This window comes from Pelodiscus sinensis, unplaced genomic scaffold (assembly GCF_049634645.1).
Source record: "Pelodiscus sinensis isolate JC-2024 unplaced genomic scaffold, ASM4963464v1 ctg182, whole genome shotgun sequence".
Classification (NCBI taxonomy): domain Eukaryota; kingdom Metazoa; phylum Chordata; order Testudines; family Trionychidae; genus Pelodiscus; species Pelodiscus sinensis.
The window spans coordinates 105,602-129,613 of record NW_027465826.1 but is presented as its reverse complement, the minus strand read 5'-3'; the positions used below and the strand labels follow the sequence as shown (position 1 = coordinate 129,613).

At 67.3% G+C, this 24,012-nt stretch overlaps 1 protein-coding gene across 1 annotated transcript in view; it reads right to left on the bottom strand.

The window, feature by feature from the left end:
* Positions 1-24,012, bottom strand: part of RYR1 (ryanodine receptor 1) — a gene marked incomplete at its 3' end in the record, with an annotated part of 133,229 nt that overhangs the window by 23,400 nt on the left and 85,817 nt on the right. The window contains 14 exon segments of the mRNA XM_075914612.1: positions 9,207-9,224; positions 10,113-10,186; positions 10,462-10,538; positions 13,186-13,265; positions 13,423-13,522; positions 13,596-13,667; positions 14,863-14,914; positions 16,145-16,251; positions 16,959-17,055; positions 18,117-18,229; positions 18,519-18,656; positions 18,740-18,799; positions 19,068-19,238; positions 21,233-21,247. Coding sequence (XP_075770727.1) covers positions 9,207-9,224; positions 10,113-10,186; positions 10,462-10,538; positions 13,186-13,265; positions 13,423-13,522; positions 13,596-13,667; positions 14,863-14,914; positions 16,145-16,251; positions 16,959-17,055; positions 18,117-18,229; positions 18,519-18,656; positions 18,740-18,799; positions 19,068-19,238; positions 21,233-21,247 — 1,174 coding nt within the window.

Below are 24,012 nucleotides of genomic sequence, written 5' to 3'. Positions count from 1 at the left end.
AAAGGCAGAGTACAGCAGAGTCACTAGGAGGAAAGGCAGAGTACAGCAGAGGCACTAGGAGGAAAGGCAGAGTACAGCAGAGTCACTAGGAGGAAAGGCAGAGTACAGCAGAGTCACTAGGAGGAAAGGCAGAGTACAGCAGAGTCACTAGGAGGAAAGGCAGAGTACAGCAGAGGCACTAGGAGGAAAGGCAGAGTACAGCAGAGGCACTAGGAGGAAAGGCAGAGTACAGCAGAGGCACTAGGAGGAAAGGCAGAGTACAGCAGAGGCACTAGGAGGAAAGGCAGAGTACAGCAGAGGCACTAGGCGGAAAGGCAGAGTAAAGCAGAGTCACTAGGAGGAAAGGCAGAGTACAGCAGAGTCACTAGGAGGAAAGGCAGAGTAAAGCAGAGTCACTAGGAGGAAAGGCAGAGTACAGCAGAGTCACAAGGAGGAAAGGCAGAGTACAGCAGAGGCACTAGGAGGAAAGGCAGAGTACAGCAGAGTCACTAGGAGGAAAGGCAGAGTACAGCAGAGGCACTAGGAGGAAAGGCAGAGTACAGCAGAGTCACTAGGAGGAAAGGCAGAGAGGTGCTGGAGTAATGCCGGAGCCGTCCCGTAATGCAGGGCTACAGTGCAAGTCCCGCAGGGGCACTGCGAGCTGGAGGCTGAGGGTCACAGGTTACTACTGGGAAGCGTCGTCTGTTGCTCTGGGCCCAGTTGGATCGGGGTCCTGGCTGGTTCACTGGGCCAGTGGCACAGGGTGGCGGGGCAGCCACACCGGTCACATTCCAGCTGGTACGAATGCCATGGGGGGGAGGGGCGCCCGGCCCGGCGGATTCGTATGGCCCCGCGCAGCGTTAAGGACCCGCCCCTTTGCCGCTCTTCGTGAGGTTGCTCCTCCCCTTTGTGGCTGGGATGCCCCCACCATTGACTCCCCCTTCTTGCTTCCTTTCACCTGACCGCTGAGGCTCACGCGCTGGGGGGAGGGAGCAGGAAGAGTTCCCTACACATCGTCTCCCCTAGGATCTCAGAGATTCGCCCCCTTTTGGGCCTGCCGCTGCACTGGGCCACGATCCCCACCCCCGGGGCCTGGCGTTACTGCGCAGGTACAGAATTAGAGCAGAGACGTGCAACGATGCTGCCGCGTTACTACTGCACAGATACTACCATGCTGTTACCACACTGCTACTACAGCGCCACGGCGAACACCAAGTGCTACAGTTCCCTACTACAGTATTAGCACAGAGACGTGCAACGATGCTGCCGCGTTACTACTGCACAGATACTACCATGCTGTTACCACACTGCTACTACAGCGCCACGGCGAACACCAAGTGCTACAGTTCCCTACTACAGTATTAGCACAGAGACGTGCAACGATGCTGCCGCGTTACTACTGCACAGATACTACCATGCTGTTACCACACTGCTACTACAGCGCCACGGCGAACACCAAGTGCTACAGTTCCCTACTACAGTATTAGCACAGAGACGTGCAACGATGCTGCCGTGTTACTACTGCACAGATACTACCATGCTGTTACCACACTGCTACTACAGCGCCACGGCGAACACCAAGTGCTACAGTTCCCTACTACAGTATTAGCACAGAGACGTGCAACAATGCTGCCGCGTTACTACTGCACAAATACTACCATGCTGTTACCACACTGCTACTACAGCGCCACGGCGAACACCAAGTGCTACAGTTCCCTACTACAGTATTAGCACAGAGACGCTGCAAGGGCTGTTACTACACAGACGCTCTGAAGATACTGTGAAATACTCGTCCATCGTTACCCCAGAAGCGCCATAAGCTCTTATAAAGCCCCCGCCAAGGATAGTACCACATTGCTACCACAGGACACCACGTGCTTCTGAAGATCCGAGAGCCGCCCTGTGCGCTGCAGAAAGGCACCATGACGATACTAGGTACAGCCCGGTGTGACGTAGTGGGGGTACCTGCTGGCTCTGGGGTAACCCCCACTGGCTGCTGTGGGTACCATGACCCAGCAAAACAGGATGAGTCACTATGCAAACGAGTATGGCCAGACACCCCCCATGAAGAGGAACAAAGGAAGGTGGATGCTGCCCTGGCTGGGGGGCAGGGCTGGAAGAGAGTTAGTTAGTTCCTGGCTGGAAGGCAGGGAATAAGGAGCTGGGGAGGGGGCTGGGACTCCCCTATCTCAAGGGGGGCACTGAGACCTCTTAGCCCCAGTTCCTGTAACCAGATTACATCTGTGCTGCGCTGTGCTGGAGGAGCAATAAACCACCCTCAATTCCACTGGCTGGTGCAGTCTGTTTGTGCCATTTCGGGGTGCAGGAGACGGGGAACCCCCAACGCGCCGTCACACTGGTGCCAGGAGTGGGATCCACTGCACCCCGTGGATGAAGCTGCCAGCGGCAAGCGACAAGGCGCCGTAGAAGCAAGAGCCCTGGAGCCAGGCGTGCTGGAGACAGAGCGAAGCGGTTCCGGGGAATCGTGGGGCGCTGCAGCACTAGACTGGTGAGTCTGCACCGAGGGGCCCAGCGGGCAGATGGCCTACGCCCGACTCTTGAAGGCAGAGCTGGTGGGGCTGTGCAGAGAGAGGGGCTTGCCTGTGCGGAAAGCAACCAAGGCCCAGCTGATTACCCAGCTGGAAGAGAATGACCAGCTACAGGGCCAGGATCTTGTCCCCAGGGGAAGCAGCCAGACCCCCCCTGAGAGTGTGTCAGGCTCAGAGAGAGGGAGGAGCGCTGGAACCCAACGGAGAGATGAGACAGCGTCTCCCTGGAGGCCTGCAAACCGTAGCCCATCTAGGGCAGGGGCCAGCCCAGCGGAGCTGCGGCGGCTGGAGATCCAGCTGCGGATGAAGGAATTGGAAGTACAGGACCGAGAGAAGGAGCGCCAGGACCGAGAGAAGGAGCGCCAAGATCGAGAGAGGCAGCGGCAGCATGAGCTGGCCATGGCAGAGCGGAGAACCGGCGGGGCACCGGCTGCGCCAAGTGCGGATGGGCCCCAGGGTCCCAGGACTGCCAGACGCTTGGAGAGGCCCGTGGTGGCCCAATTGAAGGACATGGGTGACATAGACGGGTTCCTCAGCTCCTTTGAGAGGGCCTGTGGACTGCAACGGGTCCCCCCAGCTGACTGGCTGCAGGAGCTCATCCCCGCACTGAACCAGGAGGCGGCCGGAGTGCTCAGTCAGCTGGAGGACCTACAGCCAGGGGATTACAACCGAGTCAAGGAGGCCCTGCTGCACAAGTTCGGGCTGACCCCCGAGATGTACAGGAAGAAGTTCCGGGGGGTACAGAAAGGGCCACGGGAGACCTATGTGGACCTGGCCTCCCGCCTGGCGCAATACTGCCGCAAGTGGGTGTCTGGAGTCGGAGCCCAGACCGCAGAGGAGCTGCTCAAGCTGGTCATGATGGAGCAGTTCTATGAAGCGTGCCCACCCAAACTGAGGCTGTGGCTCAAGGACCGGAGACCAGAGAACCCCCAGGAGGCCGGGAGACTGGCAGATGAGTTCACGGAGAGCCGGTCCGGGTGTGAACGGGAGTCCCGGAGAGAAAGGGAATCGCGCAGAGACCGGATCTCGGCTGAGCGACGGAGGGAGTCAACTACGGGGCGAGACCAAGGAACAGGTCATCTGCGCCCCAGAGAACCAGCCAGGCCCTGGACAGAGACAGCCCAAAGCCTAACTTGCCATCGCTGTGGGCAAAAAGGCCACAAGAGGGCTCAGTGCACCAGGTCCCAGGACCGGGGACTTTCCAGGGTTAACTGGCTGGGGCGGGAGGAAGGGCAGGCTGCCCCAGAGGCAGGGGCTGGCAGGCAAACCTCAGCTCAGAGAGAGGGGAAGGATGCTCAGTGCACCTCCCCTGGGAGGTCTGATTCTCAGGAGGCGGATTTCTCCGTGTACCGGGTGGGGGCAGGACGGCCCCTGCGGAGCGAGTGCCTCATACCCCTGGAGGTGGATGGTAGGAAGGTGACGGGCTTCTGGGACACGGGGGCGGAGGTGACTCTGGCCCGATCCGACATAGTGGCCCCGGAGCGGATACTACCCCACGCACAGCTGACCCTGAAGGGCATAGACGGGTCCCCGTTTAAGGTGCCTGTAGCCAGGGTGCATCTGAAATGGGGGGCGAAGGAAGGCCTCAAGGAAGTGGGGGTGCACCCGCACTTGCCCACCGAGGTGCTGATGGGGAATGACCTAGAGGAGTGGCCCCATGAATCCCAGCGGGCTCTAGTCACTACCCGGAGCCAGAGCCAGCGGGGGGCTGACAACGTGGGTCCAGGGAAGGACTCCTGGCAGCGTCCTCAGGGTCCCATCTCAGTGGACACGGGGTCCAGCCAGGCTGGGACTCCGGACCTAGGCAAAGGTGGGGAACAGGTCCCGATCCCTGCCTCAGCAGCTGAATTCCAGGCTGAGGTGCAGGCAGACCCCTCCTTGCAGAGGCTGAGGGACCAGGCTGGCCTCCGTGCAGCTCAGCCCCGGGGGAGAGGTGGCCAGGAGAGATTCCTGCGGGAGCGTGGGCTCCTGTTCCGTGAGTGGCTCCCCCCCAGGAAGGTGAGGGCATGGGGGGTCCAGCGGCAGCTGGTCGTCCCCCGAAAGTATCGCCTCAAGCTGCTGTATTTGGCCCACGACGTCCCCGTTGGGGGCCACCGGGGGATCCGGAGCACCCGGCTGAGGCTGCTCCAGCACTTCTATTGGCCGGGAATCTTTACAGCCGTGCAGCGGTACTGCCGGTCCTGTGACTCCTGCCAGAGGGGCGGGAAGGCCCAAGACAGGAGGAAAGTGGCTTGGGGGTCTCTACCCCAGATAGACCCTCTGGGCTTGCTGAGAGAGTTATGGGAGGGGAAGGCCTCCCTGGATGGAGCATCGGGGGTGGGAGCCGCCCTGGCTGTCCAGAGAAGGCTCACTGGGCTCATGGCCCCGGCCCGAGAGACCCTGGCCAGAGATCAAGGCCAGTGGAAGGGTGGGTGTGACCCCCGAGGACAGGCCTGTGCCAGTCGCCCTGGAGCGGGCAGCGAGTGGACAGAGGGAAGCCAGCTCATGTGGGGCCTCGCCACGGCCGGCCCGAGACAAGGGGAGCACCCATGTCCCCAGGGCGGGTTCCCACGCAGAGGACCCGAACTTCCCTAGGTCACGAGCGGAGTGACCCTGCTCAGTTCGCTCTCGGAGGGGGGAGAACTGTGACGTAGTGGGGGTACCTGGCTGGTTTCTATGCTGCTGGCTCTGGGGTAACCCCCACTGGCTGCCGTGGGTACCACGACCCAGCAAAACAGGATGAGTCACTATGCAAACCAGTGGCCAGACACCCCCCATGGAGAGGAACAAAGGAAGGTGGATGCTGCCCTGGCTGGGGGGCAGGGCTGGAAGAGAGTTAGTGAGTTGCTGGCTGTGTGGGAGCATGGAGGAGTCAGCCTAGGGAGAGGGGCTGGAGTTTAGGGGCCCAGTCTCCCCCATCTCAAGGGGGCCTGAGACATCCTAGCCCAGCTCTGTGACCAGATTACATCTGTGCTGTGCTGTATCCTGGAGAGGCAATAAACTTCCTCTATTCCCCCGGCTGGTGCAGCCTGTTTGTGCCATTTCGGGGTGCAGGAGACGGGGGATCCCCAACGTGCTGTCACACCCGGGCACCCCAGAGTGTTACAGGAAAGCGCCCACGACGGCCCCATGCCGACACCCCACCACTGGGACGACCCCAGAGTTACGCCGGGGACGGCAGGCAACTCATCCACACCAGGGAGGCTGTGAAGACGCCACGTTGACAGCGCAGACGCCCTGCTGCTACGGCTCCTCGAGGCCCCTGCCTGGCGGGGACCCGGCCCCAGGAGAGGAGGGGTCTCTGACCAGGTCTCAGAGGGGCGGGCGAGTCCCTGAGGAGAGCGGGGAACGTGGCCCGTGGCGAGGGGGCAGGGTGCGGTTAGTGCGCAGCGCAGGTCGGGAAGGCCCACACCCGGGGCCTGAGCTGTGGGACATGCCACGTGAGCCACGGAAGCACGCCCGCCCCCTCCCCTGCTAGGCTGATCAGAACCCTGGGCCCGACAGAACCGGCGCCCCCTGCTGAGTCCAACCAGCCCGTCCCGGGAGAGATTCCGAGCGGCTGGGCAGACGCCGGCCGGGGCAGAGACGGGCGCAACGCTCAAGGGCAAAGCCGGCTCCCGGCGCGGGGGGACCCGCCTTTGCGGCCTCGGCGGGGATCCCCCCCCGCACACTGAGGCCCCCGATGCAGCAGCGCGAGTGCGGCGCCGTCGGGGGCCCGGCCACAACCAGACGCGACTCGCAGCCTGGCCGTAGGGCTATTGGCTCAGAGCCACGGCGCAGCACAGGTCCACGTGGCCACAGGAGCCACGGCAGAGCCCTGGTCCTCCCGGGGGAGGGGTTCACAGGCCTCTGAAGCCCCGTCTGGACTTAGCCATGCCCCAACCCCCAGCCACTGGTCCCTGAGCCCCCAGCCAGCCCCGGCGTGCTTAGCTCCTGCTTCCCACAGCAACCCTACAATAACAGCCCAGCGTGCTTAGCTCCTGCCCCCCACAGCAACCCTACAATAACAGCCCGGCGTGCTTAGCTCCAGCCGCCCACAGCAACCCTACAATAACAGCCCGGCGTGCTTAGCTCCTGCCCCCCACAGCAACCCTACAATAACAGCCCAGCGTGCTTAGCTCCTGCCGCCCCACAGCAACCCTACAATAACAGCCCGGCGTGCTTAGCTCCTGCCGCCCCACAGCAACCCTACAATAACAGCCCAGCGTGCTTAGCTCCTGCCCCCCACAGCAACCCTACAATAACAGCCCAGCGTGCTTAGCTCCTGCTTCCCACAGCAACCCTACAATAACAGCCCCGGCGTGCTTAGCTCCTGCCCCCCACAGCAACCCTACAATAACAGCCCAGCGTGCTTAGCTCCTGCCCCCCACAGCAACCCTACAATAACAGCCCAGCGTGCTTAGCTCCTGCTTCCCACAGCAACCCTACAATAACAGCCCAGCGTGCTTAGCTCCTGCCGCCCGCAGCAACCCTACAATAACAGCCCGGCGTGCTTAGCTCCTGCCCCCCACAGCAACCCTACAATAACAGCCCGGCGTGCTTACCTCCTGCCGCCCGCAGCAACCCTACAATAACAGCCCAGCGTGCTTAGCTCCTGCCGCCCGCAGCAACCCTACAATAACAGCCCGGCGTGCTTAGCTCCTGCCCCCCACAGCAACCCTACAATAACAGCCCGGCGTGCTTAGCTCCTGCCCCCCACAGCAACCCTACAATAACAGCCCGGCGTGCTTAGCTCCTGCCCCCCACAGCAACCCTACAATAACAGCCCAGCGTGCTTAGCTCCTGCCGCCCGCAGCAACCCTACAATAACAGCCCAGCGTGCTTAGCTCCTGCCGCCCGCAGCAACCCTACAATAACAGCCCGGCGTGCTTAGCTCCTGCCGCCCACAGCAACCCTACAATAACAGCCCAGCATGCTTAGCTCCTGCCCCCCACAGCAACCCTACAATAACAGCCCGGCGTGCTTAGCTCCTGCCCCCCACAGCAACCCTACAATAACAGCCCGGCGTGCTTAGCTCCTGCCGCCCCACAGCAACCCTACAATAACAGCCCGGTGTGCTTAGCTCCTGCCCCCCACAGCAACCCTACAATAACAGCCCGGCGTGCTTAGCTCCTGCCGCCCCACAGCAACCCTACAATAACAGCCCGGCGTGCTTAGCTCCTGCCCCCCACAGCAACCCTACAATAACAGCCCGGCGTGCTTAGCTCCTGCCGCCCCACAGCAACCCTACAATAACAGCCCGGCGTGCTTAGCTCCTGCCGCCCCACAGCAACCCTACAATAACAGCCCGGCGTGCTTAGCTCCTGCCGCCCCACAGCAACCCTACAATAACAGCCCGGCGTGCTTAGCTCCTGCCCCCCACAGCAACCCTACAATAACAGCCCAGCATGCTTAGCTCCTGCCGCCCCCAGCAACCCTACAATAACAGCCCGGCGTGCTTAGCTCCTGCCGCCCACAGCAACCCTAAAATAACAGCCCGGCGTGCTTAGCTCCTGCGCCCCACAGCAACCCTACAATAACAGCCCGGCGTGCTTAGCTCCTGCCCCCCGCAGCAACCCTACAATAACAGCCCGGCGTGCTTAGCTCCAGCCGCCCACAGCAACCCTACAATAACAGCCCGGCGTGCTTAGCTCCTGCCCCCCACAGCAACCCTACAATAACAGCCCGGCGTGCTTAGCTCCTGCCCCCCACAGCAACCCTACAATAACAGCCCGGCGTGCTTAGCTCCTGCCCCACAGCAACCCTACAATAACAGCCCGGCGTGCTTAGCTCCAGCCGCCCACAGCAACCCTACAATAACAGCCCGGCGTGCTTAGCTCCTGCCCCCCACAGCAACCCTACAATAACAGCCCGGCGTGCTTAGCTCCTGCCCCCCACAGCAACCCTACAATAACAGCCCGGCGTGCTTAGCTCCTGCCCCACAGCAACCCTACAATAACAGCCCGGCGTGCTTAGCTCCTGCCCCCCGCAGCAACCCTACAATAACAGCCCGGCGTGCTTAGCTCCTGCCCCCCGCAGCAACCCTACAATAACAGCCCGGCGTGCTTAGCTCCAGCCGCCCACAGCAACCCTACAATAACAGCCCGGCGTGCTTAGCTCCTGCCCCCCACAGCAACCCTACAATAACAGCCCAGCGTGCTTAGCTCCTGCCCCCCACAGCAACCCTACAATAACAGCCCAGCATGCTTAGCTCCTGCCGCCCACAGCAACCCTACAATAACAGCCCGGCGTGCTTAGCTCCTGCCCCCCACAGCAACCCTACAATAACAGCCCAGCATGCTTAGCTCCTGCCGCCCACAGCAACCCTACAATAACAGCCCGGCGTGCTTAGCTCCTGCCGCCCCACAGCAACCCTACAATAACAGCCCGGCGTGCTTAGCTCCTGCCCCCCCCACAGCAACCCTACAATAACAGCCCGGCGTGCTTAGCTCCTGCCCCCCGCAGCAACCCTACAATAACAGCACATCGAGGCCAGCTCCTTAAACACACACCGGCACACACAGGCCGGCACTCACAAGCTGCCCTATAGTAACAAAGACGGAGCTGTCCCTGCCCCTCCCCAGCCCCCCCCTCCCCGCGATGGACGGGTCGGCCCGGGGGGGCAGGGTTCTGACCAGCCCCTGGCAGGCGATGGACCCAGCGGGTTAGGACACAGAGCCAGGCGATGCTGGAGAAACGCGCCCGAGGCGGGTTATTTACCATTCTCCCGACGGATGACTGGGGGCACCGGTGGGGAGGGAGAGGAGAGAAGGGGAGAGAGGAGGTGAGTACAACCAGATTAAGGGCATTAATATGCGGTGGGAGTCGTGGCGGGCAGGGCGGGGGTGGGGAGGGCGTTATTACGGTCCGGATTAATAGCAGCACCGCACTCGGGGGGGGGGGGGGGGGGACACAAACCCAGGGTGGGAGGGGCCGGGTGCTCTCAGAGCTCAGCCACGGGCTCCCCCCGCGGAGACGGGATGCCGGGCTAGATGGGCCCAGTCCCAGGAGACCAGCTGGTACCAGAAGGCATCGCCAGGCAGCCCTGCCTCTTCTCACTGTCCCCCCAAGCCCCACCCCCCTCCTCTAGGCAGTGACCCCAGAGCCTGCCCCACCCCCGATTCAAATGCCCTGGCCACGATCCCCTCGTGACCCTGCCCCGGGGCTGCTGGAATTGGGGGCTGGGGTCCCCGGGGCTGCTGCCCACTCTCTGCAGCCAGAGCAGAGGGCAGAGAGCGGCTGGGCGGGGGCTGAGATGGGCGGGTAGGCAGGGGCAGACAGGGGGCTGGGCCGGGGGCCAAGAGCAGCTGGGAGGGGCTGAGATGGGGGGTTGGGCCAGAGCAGAGAGCGGCAGGGCGGGGGCAGCAATGGGGGCTGGACTAGGGGCTGAGATGGGGGCAGAGTGGGGGTGGGAGCAGCGATGTGGGGCAGGGCAGGGGGAGAGATGAGGGAGCTGGGGGCTGAGATGGGGGCGGGGCAGCGATGGGGGGCAGGGGGCTGAGAGGAGGGCAGGGCGGGGGCGGGGCAGCGATGGGGGGCAGGGGGCTGAGAGGAGGGCAGGGCGGGGGCGGGGCAGCGATGGGGGGCAGGGCGGGGGCCCATGTCCCGGGGGCGGGGCAGACTCACTTGTTCCTTCCTCTGTCACCATGCCCAGCCCCTCGGCCTTGTTCTGCCTCTCGAAGGCGTTGAGATCCAGGACGCTGCGGGGAGCCGGGGGTCAGAGGAGGGCGAGGGGGTGGCCCCCCCCGCCCCACTAGGGAGGGGCGCAGCCTGGCACCGCGCCCCCGCTCTGGACACGCGCTGGGCGTGGCAAGCATTGCTGGGGGGCTGGACGGGCATCGACTCCCCGGGAGCCCCCTCGCCTGGCTCCCCGCGGCTCAGGGTCCCTGGGGGGAGCGGCTGGTAAAACGAGAGGCCGGGGGGCCGGGCGCGGGGCCCAGCTCGGCTGGAGGGACAGACGGACGGTCCCACTCACCTGCACGTCTGCATCAGCGCCTGCACGCTCTGGAAGAAACCCACCTCCCGCTTCTCCTTCAGGTAGTCCAGCATCTTCTGCAGGGACAAGGCAGCGCTCTGAGCTACACCACCACAATTACTCCCTCCGTACTCCGCCTGTCCTCCCCGCCGTACTCCGCCTGTCCTCCCCGCCGTACTCCGCCTGTCCTCCCCCCCGTACTCCGCCTGTCCTCCCCGCCGTACTCCCCCTGTCCTCCCCCCCGTACTCCGCCTGTCCTCCCCGCCGTACTCCCCCTGTCCTCCCCCCCGTACTCCGCCTGTCCTCCCCGCCGTACTCCCCCTGTCCTCCCCGCCGTACTCCGCCTGTCCTCCCCCCCGTACTCCGCCTGTCCTCCCCGCCGTACTCCGCCTGTCCTCCCCGCCGTACTCCGCCTGTCCTCCCCCCTGTACTCCGTCTGTCCTCCCCGCCGTACTCCGCCTGTCCTCCCCGCCGTACTCCGCCTGTCCTCCCCCCGTACTCCGCCTGTCCTCCCCGCCGTACTCCGCCTGTCCTCCCCCCCGTACTCCGCCTGTCCTCCCCGCCGTACTCCGCCTGTCCTCCCCCCCGTACTCCGCCTGTCCTCCCCGCCGTACTCCCCCTGTCCTCCCCCCCGTACTCCGCCTGTCCTCCCCGCCGTACTCCCCCTGTCCTCCCCGCCGTACTCCGCCTGTCCTCCCCGCCGTACTCCGCCTGTCCTCCCCCCTGTACTCCGTCTGTCCTCCCCGCCGTACTCCGCCTGTCCTCCCCGCCGTACTCCGCCTGTCCTCCCCCCGTACTCCGCCTGTCCTCCCCGCCGTACTCCGCCTGTCCTCCCCCCCGTACTCCGCCTGTCCTCCCCGCCGTACTCCGCCTGTCCTCCCCTCCATACTCTCCTTGTCCTCCCCGCCGTACTCCGCCTGTCCTCCCCCCCGTACTCCGCCTGTCCTCACCCCCGTACTCCGCCTGTCCTCCCCCCCGTACTCCGCCTGTCCTCCCCGCCGTACTCCGCCTGTCCTCCCCCCCGTACTCCGCCTGTCCTCCCCGCCGTACTCCGCCTGTCCTCCCCCCCGTACTCCACCTGTCCTCCCCGCCGTACTCCGCCTGTCCTCCCCGCCGTACTCCGCCTGTCCTCCCCTCCATACTCTCCTTGTCCTCCCCGCCGTACTCCGCCTGTCCTCCCCCCCGTACTCCGCCTGTCCTCACCCCCGTACTCCGCCTGTCCTCCCCCCCGTACTCCGCCTGTCCTCCCCTCCATACTCCCCTTGTCCTCCCCTCCATACTCCACCTGTCCTCTCCTCAGGTATGTCTACATTACCACCCTAGTTTGAACTAGGGTGGTTAATGGAGTCAATCGAAGTTGCAAATGAAGCCCGGGATTTAAATATCCTGGGCTTCATTTGCATCTTGCCGGGCGCCGCCTTTTTAAATCCCCGGTAGTTCGGACTCCGTGCCCGCGGCTACACACGGCACAGAGTAGGTAGTTTGAATTAGGCTTTCTAATTCGAACTTCCGGTACTCCTGGCCCCCCCTCCCCCCCGTTTTGTTAAATAAAGAGAGTTTCTATTTTTGAACACACGTGTCCTTTATCTTGTACATCAGGAAGGGGGGCCAGGGAGGGGTAAGTGGAAGGAGGTGAGGGAGGACTGGGGTGGCTCTGTGGGCTCCTCGGGGTGGAAGCTCTCCTGCAGGGCCTCCTGGATCCTGACAGCCCCCCGACTGACCCCCCTGGATGGCAGCCTGCGGCAAGTGCAGCCGGGCTGATGGCCGAGCGCTATGACGTGCGGGCGCTCAGGGCACTCCAAGCCAGGACTCATCCCCCCCTTCTTGCTACTCAGTCAGTTCTCCCTCGTTACTCAGCACTTGCTCCTTTGCTACTAGGCCATTACTCAACCCATCTTCCTTCATTTCTCAGCATGTTACTCAGCCTGCTCTCCCTTGTTACTCAGCGCAATCTTCCTCGTTACTAAGCCATTACTCAGCCTGCTCTCCCTTGTTACTCAGCGCAATCTTCCTCGTTACTAAGCCATTACTCAGCCTGCTCTCCCTTGTTACTCAGCGCAATCTTCCTCGTTACTGAGCCATTACTCAGCCTGCTCTCCCTTGTTACTCAGCGCAATCTTCCTCGTTACTAAGCCATTACTCTGCCTGCTCTCCCTTGTTACTCAGCGCAATCTTCCTCGTTACTAAGCCATTACTCAGCCTGCTCTCCCTTGTTACTCAGCCCATTGTCCCTTGTTACTCAGCGCAATCTTCCTCGTTACTAAGCCATTACTCTGCCTGCTCTCCCTTGTTACTCAGCCTGTCCTCCCTCGTTATTCTGAAGCCCCATTAGTTACCGAGCACACCCTCCCTGCATATGCGTTCCTCAGCCCGTACTCCATTGCTACTCAGCCATTACACAGCACTTTCCACCAGTACTCAGCGAATATTCGCTCCTTGGGAAGATGTTAGCGCATCCTCCCTTTGTTACTCAGGCCCCAGGCCCTGGTTACCTCCTTAATTCACTGGAAAACCTGAAACCACAACTGGCCCTGCAGCACCGCAGACTCCCAAAACCTGGAGAGGGGATCGTGAGCTGTCGGGGGCACGGCCCACCTCCCCCGTTACTCAGGGGTTACTACCACGCTGCTGACATGACTCGAGTGTTACTCAGAGCGTGGCTGGCGGGGGCCTGGGGGAGGTGCAGGGCCCTGGCCCCGGGAGCCACGCGACGCCGGGCCGTACCTGCTGCACTTCCACGTTGCCGCCGTTCAGGATGGAGATGCCCAGCTTGAGGGTGGAGGACACCATGGCGCCCGGCTCCCCTGCCAAGCAAAGCGGCGCCGGTCACCGTGCGGCAGGCGACGCGGCGCAGAGTTGAACCCCCGCGGGCGTCCGGTGTGACAGCAGCAGCCCCTGCCCCCACACGCTCCCCCCCGCCACGCCGGCCCGGGCACAAGGGACATGCCGGGGCCATCTCACCTTTGCAGGCGCTGATCATCTGCAGGACCATTTCGGCCGCCCCACGGTTGTGCAGCCGCGACTGCTGGTACAGCAGCTTCTGCTTCTCCATCTCCTTCTCCTGTGGGGAGGAGACATGGGGGTCAGTGCAGGCAGGCAGGGCCGGGCCAGGCCCCAAGGGAGGGGTCACCTACCTCAAAGGAGCCTTCGGCCTCCTCCTCCTCTTTCTCACCACCTTCCTCTTCACCTTCTTCCATGTGACAGCTCTGGGGGAGAGGGGAGGAGTGCTTTGGAGCCAGATACACCCCCCACCTGGAGACTAGGCTATTACTCCAGTGATACTACACCAGTACTCTGGAGAGACCGCACTGCTAGTACGCTGTTACTCTAGAGACACACCAGTACGTGGGAAATACTAAACGTTCCTCTGAAGCAACCAAACTGCTAATACATGGTTAATCCAGAGATACACTACCAGCTCCAGAGATACTAGAAAGTGAGTACACCGTTACTCCAGAGATACTAGAAAGTGAGTACACCGTTACTCCAGAGATACTAGAAAGTGAGTACACCGTTACTCCAGAGATACTAGAAAGTGAATACACCGTTACTCCAGAGATACTAGAAAGTGAGTACACCGTTACTCCAGAGATACTAGAAAGTGAGTACACCGTTACTCCAGAGATACTAGAAAGTGAGTACACCGTTACTCCAGAGATACTAGAAAGTGAGTACACCGTTACTCCAGAGATACTAGAAAGTGAGTACACCGTTACTCCAGAGACATCACAATGCAACTCCAGAGATACTGGGCCATCAGCACAGCGTTACTTCAGAGACATCACACTGTTACTTTGTTATTACTCCAGGGATACGACACCATTGCTCTGGAAACACGGTAACTGTTAGTACCTTGTTACTCCAGCAATGCTACATGTGGAATATGAAGCTACTCCAAAGAGAAACACGTGCTACTACTTCAGAGAAACAAAGCTGTTACTCCGACTACAACATTACAAAGGGTCTGTCTACACTACCCCGCTAGTTCGCACTAGGGGGTAATGTAGGCATACCGCACTTGCAAATGAAGCCCAGGATTTGAATTTCCCGGGCTTCATTTGCATAAGCGGGGAGCCGCCATTTTTAAATCCCCGCTGCTTCGAACCCTGTGCCGCGCGGCTACACGGGGCTCGAACTAGGTAGTTCGGACTAGGGTCCTATTCTGAACCTCGTGGAACCGTGTGGGGGAAAGGTCTGAGCACACTGCAAGTTGGGGGGATTGAGGGAGTCAAATTCTCTGCTGCTTGTACGCCAGTGAGCCGGGCTCGGAGCCAGCTCCTCTGCCGAGCGGGACGAGCCGGCCGGGCTGTGCTGGGGACGCTCACCCAAACATCTGGAGAAGGGAAAGGGGGCCACGCTGGGGCCCTCAGGTGGGAAGAGCAGCCGTGGGCCCAGGCTCACCTTCGCCATGATGTCGGTGTAGGCCATGTACAGGCGATCCTCCTCCAGTTTGCTGAAAGGCAGCGCACGGGCCAGTCAACCACCACCACCCGCTCCAGACAGGCCCTGTTCCCCACCCCCTCCTGGAGCCAGGGAGAGAACCCAGGAGTCCTGGCGCCAGCCCCCCTGCTCTAACCAGTAGGCCCCAGCCCCGTCCTGGCGCCAGGGAGAGAACCCAGGAGTCCTGGCGCCAGCCCCCTGCTCTAACCAGTAGGCCCCAGCCCCGTCCTGGAGCCAGGGAGAGAACCCAGGAGTCCTGGCGCCAGCCCCCTTGCTCTAACCAGTAGGCCCCAGCCCCGTCCTGGCGCCAGGGAGAGAACCCAGGAGTCCTGGCGCCAGCCCCCTGCTCTAACCAGTAGGCCCCAGCCCCGTCCTGGAGCCAGGGAGAGAACCCAGGAGTCCTGGCGCCAGCCCCCCTGCTCTAACCAGTAGGCCCCACCCCCTCCTGGAGCCAGGGAGAGAACCCAGGAGTCCTGGCGCCAGCCCCCCTGCTCTAACCAGTAGGCCCCAGCCCCCTCCTGGCGCCAGGGAGAGAACCCAGGAGTCCTGGCGCCAGCCCCCCTGCTCTAACCAGTAGGCCCCAGCCCCCTCCTGGCGCCAGGGAGAGAACCCAGGAGTCCTGGCGCCAGCCCCCCTGCTCTAACCAGTAGGCCCCACCCCCTCCTGGAGCCAGGGAGAGAACCCAGGAGTCCTGGCGCCAGCCCCCCTGCTCTAACCAGTAGGCCCCAGCCCCCTCCTGGCGCCAGGGAGAGAACCCAGGAGTCCTGGCGCCAGCCCCCCTGCTCTAACCAGTAGGCCCCAGCCCCCTCCTGGCGCCAGGGAGAGAACCCAGGAGTCCTGGCGCCAGCCCCCCTGCTCTAACCAGTAGGCCCCAGCCCCGTCCTGGAGCCAGGGAGAGAACCCAGGAGTCCTGGCGCCAGCCCCCCTGCTCTAACCAGTAGGCCCCAGCCCCCTCCTGGCGCCAGGGAGAGAACCCAGGAGTCCTGGCGCCAGCCCCCCTGCTCTAACCAGTAGGCCCCAGCCCCCTCCTGGCGCCAGGGAGAGAACCCAGGAGTCCTGGCGCCAGCCCCCCTGCTCTAACCAGTAGGCCCCAGCCCCCTCCTGGCGCCAGGGAGAGAACCCAGGAGTCCTGGCGCCAGCCCCCCTGCTCTAACCAGTAGGCCCCAGCCCCCTCCTGGCGCCAGCCCCCTGCTCTGGGGCCCAAGGGGCAGTTTGCACCACGGGCTGGTTGCCAGGCGCCCACCTCTTCTCAGTCAGCGCCGTGCGGCTGAAGTGCAGGATGAGCTGGTGCAGGGGGTCGGGCTTCTTCTCCGTCTGCTCCTCCTCCTCCTCCTCCTCCTCGCCTGGTTTCTACCCCCCCCGGCACAGCATAGTCAGCAGCGGGGAACCTACCGGGCCAGAGAGAGCCTGGCCCGCCCGGCCTTCCCCCACCCAACCCAGGGGCCCGCCCCGCCCCTCTCCCACCCCTTCCTGGGGTCCCGCCACTGCCACCTCTGCCCCCAGCCCGGGCGGGGGACGGGCCCCTGGAGTCTGGGCGGGGGACGGGCCCCTGGAGTCTGGGCGGGGGACGGGCCCCTGGAGTCTGGGCGGGGGACGGGCCCCTGGAGTCTGGGCGGGGGACGGGCCCCTGGAGTCTGGGCGGGGGACGGGCCCCTGGAGTCTGGGCGGGGACGGGCCCCTGGAGTCGGGCGGGGGACGGGCCCCTGGAGTCTGGGCGGGGGACGGGCCCCTGGAGTCTGGGCGGGGTCGGGCCCCTGGAGTCTGGGCGGGGGACGGGCCCCTGGAGTCTGGGCGGGGTCGGGCCCCTGGAGTCTGGGCGGGGTCGGGCCCCTGGAGTCTGGGCGGGGTCGGGCCCCTGGAGTCTGGGCGGGGACGGGCCCCTGGAGTCTGGGCGGGGACGGGCCCCTGGAGTCTGGGCGGGGTCGGGCCCCTGGAGTCTGGGCGGGGTCGGGCCCCTGGAGTCGGGCAGGGACGGGCCCCTGGAGTCGGGCAGGGACGGGCCCCTGGGCTGAGCATGCAGGCGGCTCATTCTGGCCTCCCCCCGGGCCCCGGCTCACGGCCAGGTCGTCGATCATCCTGTCCTCGAAGGCGTGCTCCTCCGTCACCATCCAGGCCGCCTTGTAGCTCTCCAGGAACATGTTACAGGCCCGGTGCCTGGGGGAGGGGCAGATGAGAGACCTGGCGGGGCCACGGGGCCACATGGGGCCACGGATTGGCCTGGACCCTCCAGGCTGCACCCTGGGGCCCAGAGCTGGCAAAAGGGGCACAGCTTTGCTGGCAGGGGGAGTGTGGGGGGGGCAGTGGCTCCCTTGGTGGAGGGACTGGGGAGGGAACTGTGGGGGTCCAGCTCGCCTAGGGGGGCGGTTCGCCTGGCATGGGGACCGGGGGGGGGGACAGTTCCCTGGGCAGGGGGACCGGGGGGGGACAGTTCCCTGGGCAGGGGCGTCTCGCCGGCAGGGGAGACCGGGGGGGCGGCTCGCCTGCCGGGGGGACCGGGGGGGGCAGCTCGCCGGCAGGGGAGACCGGGGGGGGGCAGCTTGCCGGCAGGGGAAACCGGGGGGGGGCGGCTCGCCGGCAGGGGAGACGGGGGGGGGCGGCTCGCCGGCAGGGGGGACGGGGGGGCGGCTTGCCTGCCGGGGGGACCGGGGGGGGGCGGCTCGCCTGCCGGGGGGACCGGGGGGGGGGCGGCTCGCCTGCCGGGGGGACCGGGGGGGGCGGCTCGCCTGCCGGGGGGACCGGGGGGGGACGGCTCGCCTGCCGAGGGGGCCAGGGGGGGGGCGGCTCGCCGGCAGGGGAAACTGGGGGGGGGGCGGCTCGCCTGCCGAGGGGGCCAGGGGGGGGGCGGCTCGCCGGCAGGGGAAACTGGGGGGGGGGCGGCTCGCCGGCAGGGGAAACGGGGGGGGGCAGCTCGCCGGCAGGGGAAACGGGGGGGGGCAGCTCGCCGGCAGGGGAAACCGGGGGGGGCAGCTCGCCGGCAGGGGGGACGGGGGGGGCGGCTCGCCGGCAGGGGGGACCGGGGGGGGCGGCTCGCCTGCCGGGGGGACCGGGGGGGTGCGGCTCGCCTGCCGGGGGGACCCGGGGGGCGGCTCGCCTGCCGGGGGGACCGGGGGGGGCGGCTCGCCTGCCGGGGAGACCGGGGGGGGCGGCTCGCCGGCAGGGGGGACGGGGGGGGGGCGGCTCGCCTGCCGGGGGGACCGGGGGGGGGGCGGCCTGACCTGGGCAGGTTGTAGAGCGGCGTCATGCGGAAGCAGGCGACCACGGCGCGGCGGCGCTGCTTGGACAGCAGCTTGTGCCACACGGCCTTCTTGGACTTGTAGGGGTGCTCGGTCTGCGGGGACGGGGCAGTTAGAGCCCCTGGCCCCGCGACCCCTCCCCCCGGGCGGCAGAGCAGGGCCCGGCCCCGCCCCGCCCCTGCTCCAGGTGGTAGAGCACGGCCCCGCCCCGCCCCTCGCCTGCTCCAGGTGGTAGAGCACGGCCCCGCCCCGCCCCTCGCCTGCTCCAGGTGGTAGAGCACGGCCCCGCCCCGCCCCTCACCTGCTCCAGGTGGTAGAGCACGGCCCCGCCCCGCCCCTCCCCTGCTCCAGGTGGTAGAGCACGGCCCCCGCCCCGCCCCTCACCTGCTCCAGGTGGTAGAGCACGGCCGACACCTCCTGCACCCGCCGCACAATCTTCTCGGGCTTGTTGGCGTCCTCGGCCTTGCCCGACATCTCGCGGTACAGGGCCAGCTGCCAGCGCATGGAGGCCGGGTTCTCGCACTGCCGGGGGGACACGGTCACTGGGGCGAAGGGGGAGGGCGGAGCCTGGGGGGCATGGCCCATGGGGCCGGGGGGGCACTCACCTTGCCCTGCAGGTGCAGGTTGTTGTTGAGGACGTCCCGCACCTCCTCGTCCGTGTCTTTCTGGGGAGGGGCACGGAGCCTGTCAGCCGGGGGGGCCCCAGGGAGCCCTGACACCCCCAGTACAAGTCACCCCCCCCGGAGACTCTCCCGACTCACTGTGCCCAAGGGCAACAGCCCCATCTGCTTCCATTGCTGGCTCTCCCTGGCCCCGCCCCCTGCTCTCCCTGGCACCGCCCCCTGCTCTCCCTGGCTCCGCCCCCTCTCCCTGGCCCCGCCCCCTGCTCTCCCCGGCCCCGCCCCCTCCCTCCCCGGCTCCGCCCCCGCTCACCAGGGCATAGCGGCCCTTGGCCAGCGCGATGAGCTCCTGGTCGGTGGGCGAGCACATGTTGAGGCCAATGGGCAGCATCTTCTTCAGCGTGGCCACGATGAGCGAGGTCTGCACGGAGTAGCGATCCCCCCGCCGCTTCTTCTTGGTCCGCTCCTGCTCCGAGCTGCCCGCCTGGGGGGACGGGGGGTCAGAGCCTCCCCCTCGGCCCTCTGCCTCCAGCCAGCCCCACCCCCGCCGCGAGCAGGGCCACTCTGCAACGGCTGGGGGGCTGGGAGAGCTCAGCTGGGGGGCAGCCCCCCAGGACGCTGCTCGGGGGGGGCGCTGACCATTCAGAAACCGGCCTCTGCCCAGCCCCTCTGCACAAGCACGGCCCCACTCCCCCGGGACAGGCAGCGAGCTCCGGCCTGGACCCACGTCCCCTCAGCAGGGGGCCGCCGGGAATCCCCCCCCCACCGCTCCCAGGACCAGCCCTGCCGAGCTTACAGACAGCCTGGGGGGGCACACGAACCGCTTGGCCCCCACAGCCACACAGGCAGCCGAGCAGGCAGGGCAGCATAACGCGCCTGCGACCCCGTCCTGCCCCCCGGCCGGCTGTCGCGGGGGGCAAGGGCCGGATCCTGCCCCCCGCTTGGAGAGCGCCAGGCTGGGGGGCCAAGCCAGGTCGGACGAGGCATGCTGCTGCAGGCTAGCGACAGCCGGGGCGAGGGGCAACCCCCCGGCCACGCCCCATGGTGGCACCATGGAGCCTGCCCCATGTCCACTGACCAGGCACGGGGGGCGGGGCTGAGTGTGCTGGGAGCCAGGAGGCCAGGGGGCTATTCAGGCCGTGAGCTGGGGTAGTGGGGGGAGTGGGGGGGAGCCAGGGGGCTATTCAGGCCGTGAGCTGGGGTAGTGGGGGGAGTGGGGGGGAGCCAGGGGGCTATTCAGGCCGTGAGCTGGGGTAGTGGGGGGGGGGCGGGGGGGAGCCAGGGGGCTATTCAGGCCGTGAGCTGGGGTAGTAGGGGGGCGGGGGGGAGCCAGGGGGCTATTCAGGCCGTGAGCTGGGGTAGTGGGGGGGCGGGGGGGAGCCAGGGGGCTATGCAGGCCGTGAGCTGGGGTAGTGGGGGGCGGGGGGAGCCAGGGGGTCAGGGGGCTATGCAGGCCGTGAGCTGGGGTAGTGGGGGGGGCGGGGGGAGCCAGGGGGTCAGGGGGCTATGCAGGCCGTGAGCTGGGGTAGTGGGGGGGCGGGGGGGAGCCAGGGGGCTATGCAGGCCGTGAGCTGGGGTAGTGGGGGGGCGGGGGGGAGCCAGGGGGCTATTCAGGCCGTGAGCTGGGGTAGTGGGGGGGCGGGGGGGGCGGGGGTCAGGGGGCTATGCAGGCCGCGGGTTGCTCAGTGGGGCGGAGGCGGGGGCTGGGGTAGTGGGGGGCGGGGGGGCAGGGGTCAGGGGGCTATGCAGGCCGCGGGTTGCTCAGTGGGGCGGAGGCGGGGGCTGGGGTAGTGGGGGGGCAGGGGGGCGGGGGTCAGGGGGCTATGCAGGCCGCGGGTTGCTCAGTGGGGCGGAGGCGGGGGCTGGGGTAGTGGGGGGCGGGGGGGCAGGGGTCAGGGGGCTATGCAGGCCGCGGGTTGCTCAGTGGGGCGGAGGCGGGGGCTGGGGTAGTGGGGGGGCGGGGGGGCGGGGGTCAGGGGGCTATGCAGGCCGCGGGTTGCTCAGTGGGGCGGAGGCGGGGGCTGGGGGTAGTGGGGGGCGGGGGGGCAGGGGTCAGGGGGCTATGCAGGCCGCGGGTTGCTCAGTGGGGCGGAGGCGGGGGCTGGGGTAGTGGGGGGGCAGGGGGGCGGGGGTCAGGGGGCTATGCAGGCCGCGGGTTGCTCAGTGGGGCGGAGGCGGGGGCTGGGGTAGTGGGGGGCGGGGGGGCAGGGGTCAGGGGGCTATGCAGGCCGCGGGTTGCTCAGTGGGGCGGAGGCGGGGGCTGGGGTAGTGGGGGGCGGGGGGGCAGGGGTCAGGGGGCTATGCAGGCCGCGGGTTGCTCAGTGGGGCGGAGGCGGGGGCTGGGGTAGTGGGGGGGGCGGGGGGGCGGGGGTCAGGGGGCTATGCAGGCCGCGGGTTGCTCAGTGGGGCGGAGGCGGGGGCTGGCGGCTCAGCCACAAGGCGCCATGCGGCCGCGCGGGCGGAGGAGCAGGACGCTACCTGGCCATCTCCAGACTAGGCCCCGGACGGAGGAGAAGGGGAGACAAGACAGAAGAGACGGGTTAGATGGGCCCGGCCCCCCGCGCAGATCGGAGGCCTGGGTCTCTGCCCCCCCCCCCCCGCGCAGATCGGGGGCCTGGGTCTCTGCCCCCCCCCCCCCGCGCAGATCGGGGGCCTGGGTCTCTGCCCCCCCCCCCCCGCGCAGATCGGAGGCCTGGGTCTCTGCCCCCCCCCCCCGCGCAGATCGGGGGCCTGGGTCTCTGCCCCCCCCCCCCCGCGCAGATCGGGGGCCTGGGTCTCTGCCCCCCCCCCCCCGCGCAGATCGGGGGCCTGGGTCTCTGCCCCCCCCCCCCCCGGCAGATCGGGGGCCTGGGTCTCTGCCCCCCCCCCCCCGCGCAGATCGGAGGCCTGGGTCTCTGCCCCCCCCCCGCGCAGATCGGAGGCCTGGGTGGCCTGGGTCTCTGCCCCCCCCCCCCCCCGCGCAGATCGGAGGCCTGGGTCTCTGCCCCCCCCCCGCGCAGATCGGAGGCCTGGGTCTCTGCCCCCCCCCCTGCAGATCGGAGGCCTGGGTCTCTGCCCCCCCCCGCGCAGATCGGAGGCCTGGGTCTCTGCCCCCCCCCCCCCCGCGCAGATCGGAGGCCTGGGTCTCTGCCCCCCCCCCCCGCGCAGATCGGAGGCCTGGGTCTCTGCCCCCCCCCCCCCGCGCAGATCGGAGGCCTGGGTCTCTGCCCCCCCCCCCCGCGCAGATCGGAGGCCTGGGTCTCTGCCCCCCCCCCGCGCAGATCGGAGGCCTGGGTCTCTGCCCCCCCCCCCCGTGCAGATCGGAGGCCTGGGTCTCTGCCCCCCCCCTGCAGATCGGAGGCCTGGGTCTCTGCCCCCCCCCTGCAGATCGGAGGCCTGGGTCTCTGCCCCCCCCCTGCAGATCGGAGGCCTGGGTCTCTGCCCCCCCCCGCGCAGATCGGAGGCCTGGGTCTCTGCCCCCCCCGTGCAGATCGGAGGCCTGGGTCTCTGCCCCCCCCCTGCAGATCGGAGGCCTGGGTCTCTGCCCCCCCCCGTGCAGATCGGAGGCCTGGGTCTCTGCCCCCCCTCCGCGCAGATCGGAGGCTGACGTGTGGACTGAGGGGTCCAGGCGACTGGCCTGAGGGATCCGTTGCTGTTCAAAGCTCCACAGCCCTCCTGTGGGCGCTGGCTGGGGCTCGCTCTGGGCTGGGGAGCAGGGGGGGCGCTAGTCCCGCTGGGAGGGGGCCCGGGGCCAGGGGACCCCCCGAGGGGCTCACGGCGGAGGCAGGCGGCTGGAGGCCCTGAGAGGCGCCGTCCCGGAGGAAGAGGGGTGGGACCCCAGATGAGAGGGGCCCCCCAATGGGGGGGTCTCTGCAGTGGAGTGGCCCACGGGAAAGGGCCGTCTCACCGCCGCAGGGGGGGCCCCCCGAGAAGGGGCTGGGGGGATCGCCCAGGAGCCGAGTGTGAGCCCCACCTGTGAGCCGTGACGGGGCGGAGACGGACACCTGGCTGGGGGCAGGGCCTGGGGGCAGGGCAGTCTGGGGCTGGAAGCATGAAGGGGACAGGCTGGGGGGGGCTGGGGTCCAGGGGCCCAGGGACCCGTCCCAGGGGGCTGAGTCTGCCTGGCCCCGACTCCTGTGGCCACCTCCCGTCTGTGCTGGGCTGGACCCGGAGGAGCAGTGACCCCCCCGTTGGACCGGCCGGCGGCACCTGCCCTGGCTGCTGTGGGGGTGCAGGGTCGGGGACCCAACGCGCCGTCACCCCTGTACAGATTGGAGGCCGGGGACTCGCCCCCCCCCAGCGCAGATCGGAGGCTCTCGGCCCCTGGCAGCTCGCTTGGGGGGCTGGACGGGGCCGCGGGCGGCTCCTGGGACTGGCCCAGCCAGGGTCCGGGGGCGCTGAGTCCTGGGCAGCTGATGGCTCCTCCATCTGCCCCTTGGCCAGCTGCAGCCACTGAGCGCGGCAGGGACGGGACAGGGGGACTGGGCGGGGAGACCAGATGGGGGCGCCTTCAGGATAGGGCAGGGGGAGCCCTCAGGATGGGGTGGGGGGCCGGGTGGGGGCGCCCTCGGGACGGGACAGGACGGGAGGGCCCTCGGGACAGGGTACGGGAACCAGGCAGGGGGGACACTCGGGACCAGTCGGGGGGGACCAGGTGGGGGCGCCCTCGGGATGGGATGGGGCAGAGGGACAAGGCGGGGGGGGCGCCCTTGGGACGGGACGGGATGGGACAGGGCAGAGGGACAAGGCAGGGGGGCACTCGGACCGGGCGGGGGGGCCCGTGGGACGGAGCAGGGGGGGCACTTGGACCGGGCGGGGGGGCCCGCGGGACGGAGCAGGGGGGCACTTGGACTGGGCGGGGGTGGCCCGTGGGACGGAGCAGGGGGGCACTTGGACCGGGTGGGGGGTCACTCGGACCGGGCGGGGGGGCCCGTGGGACAGAGCAGGGGGGGCACTTGGACCGGGCGGGGGGGCCCGTGGGACGGAGCAGGGGGGGCACTTGGACCGGGCGGGGGGGCCCGCGGGACGGAGCAGGGGGGCACTTGGACCGGGCGGGGGGGCACTTGGACCGGGCGGGGGTGGCCCGTGGGACAGAGCAGGGGGGCACTTGGACTGGGCGGGGGGGCCCGCGGGACGGAGCAGGGGGTCACTTGGACCGGGCGGGGGGTCACTCGGACCGGGCGGGGGGGCCCGCGGGACAGAGCGGGGGGGGCACTGGGACCGGGCGGGGGGTCACTCGGACCGGGCGGGGGGGCCCGCGGGATGGAGCGGGGGGTCAC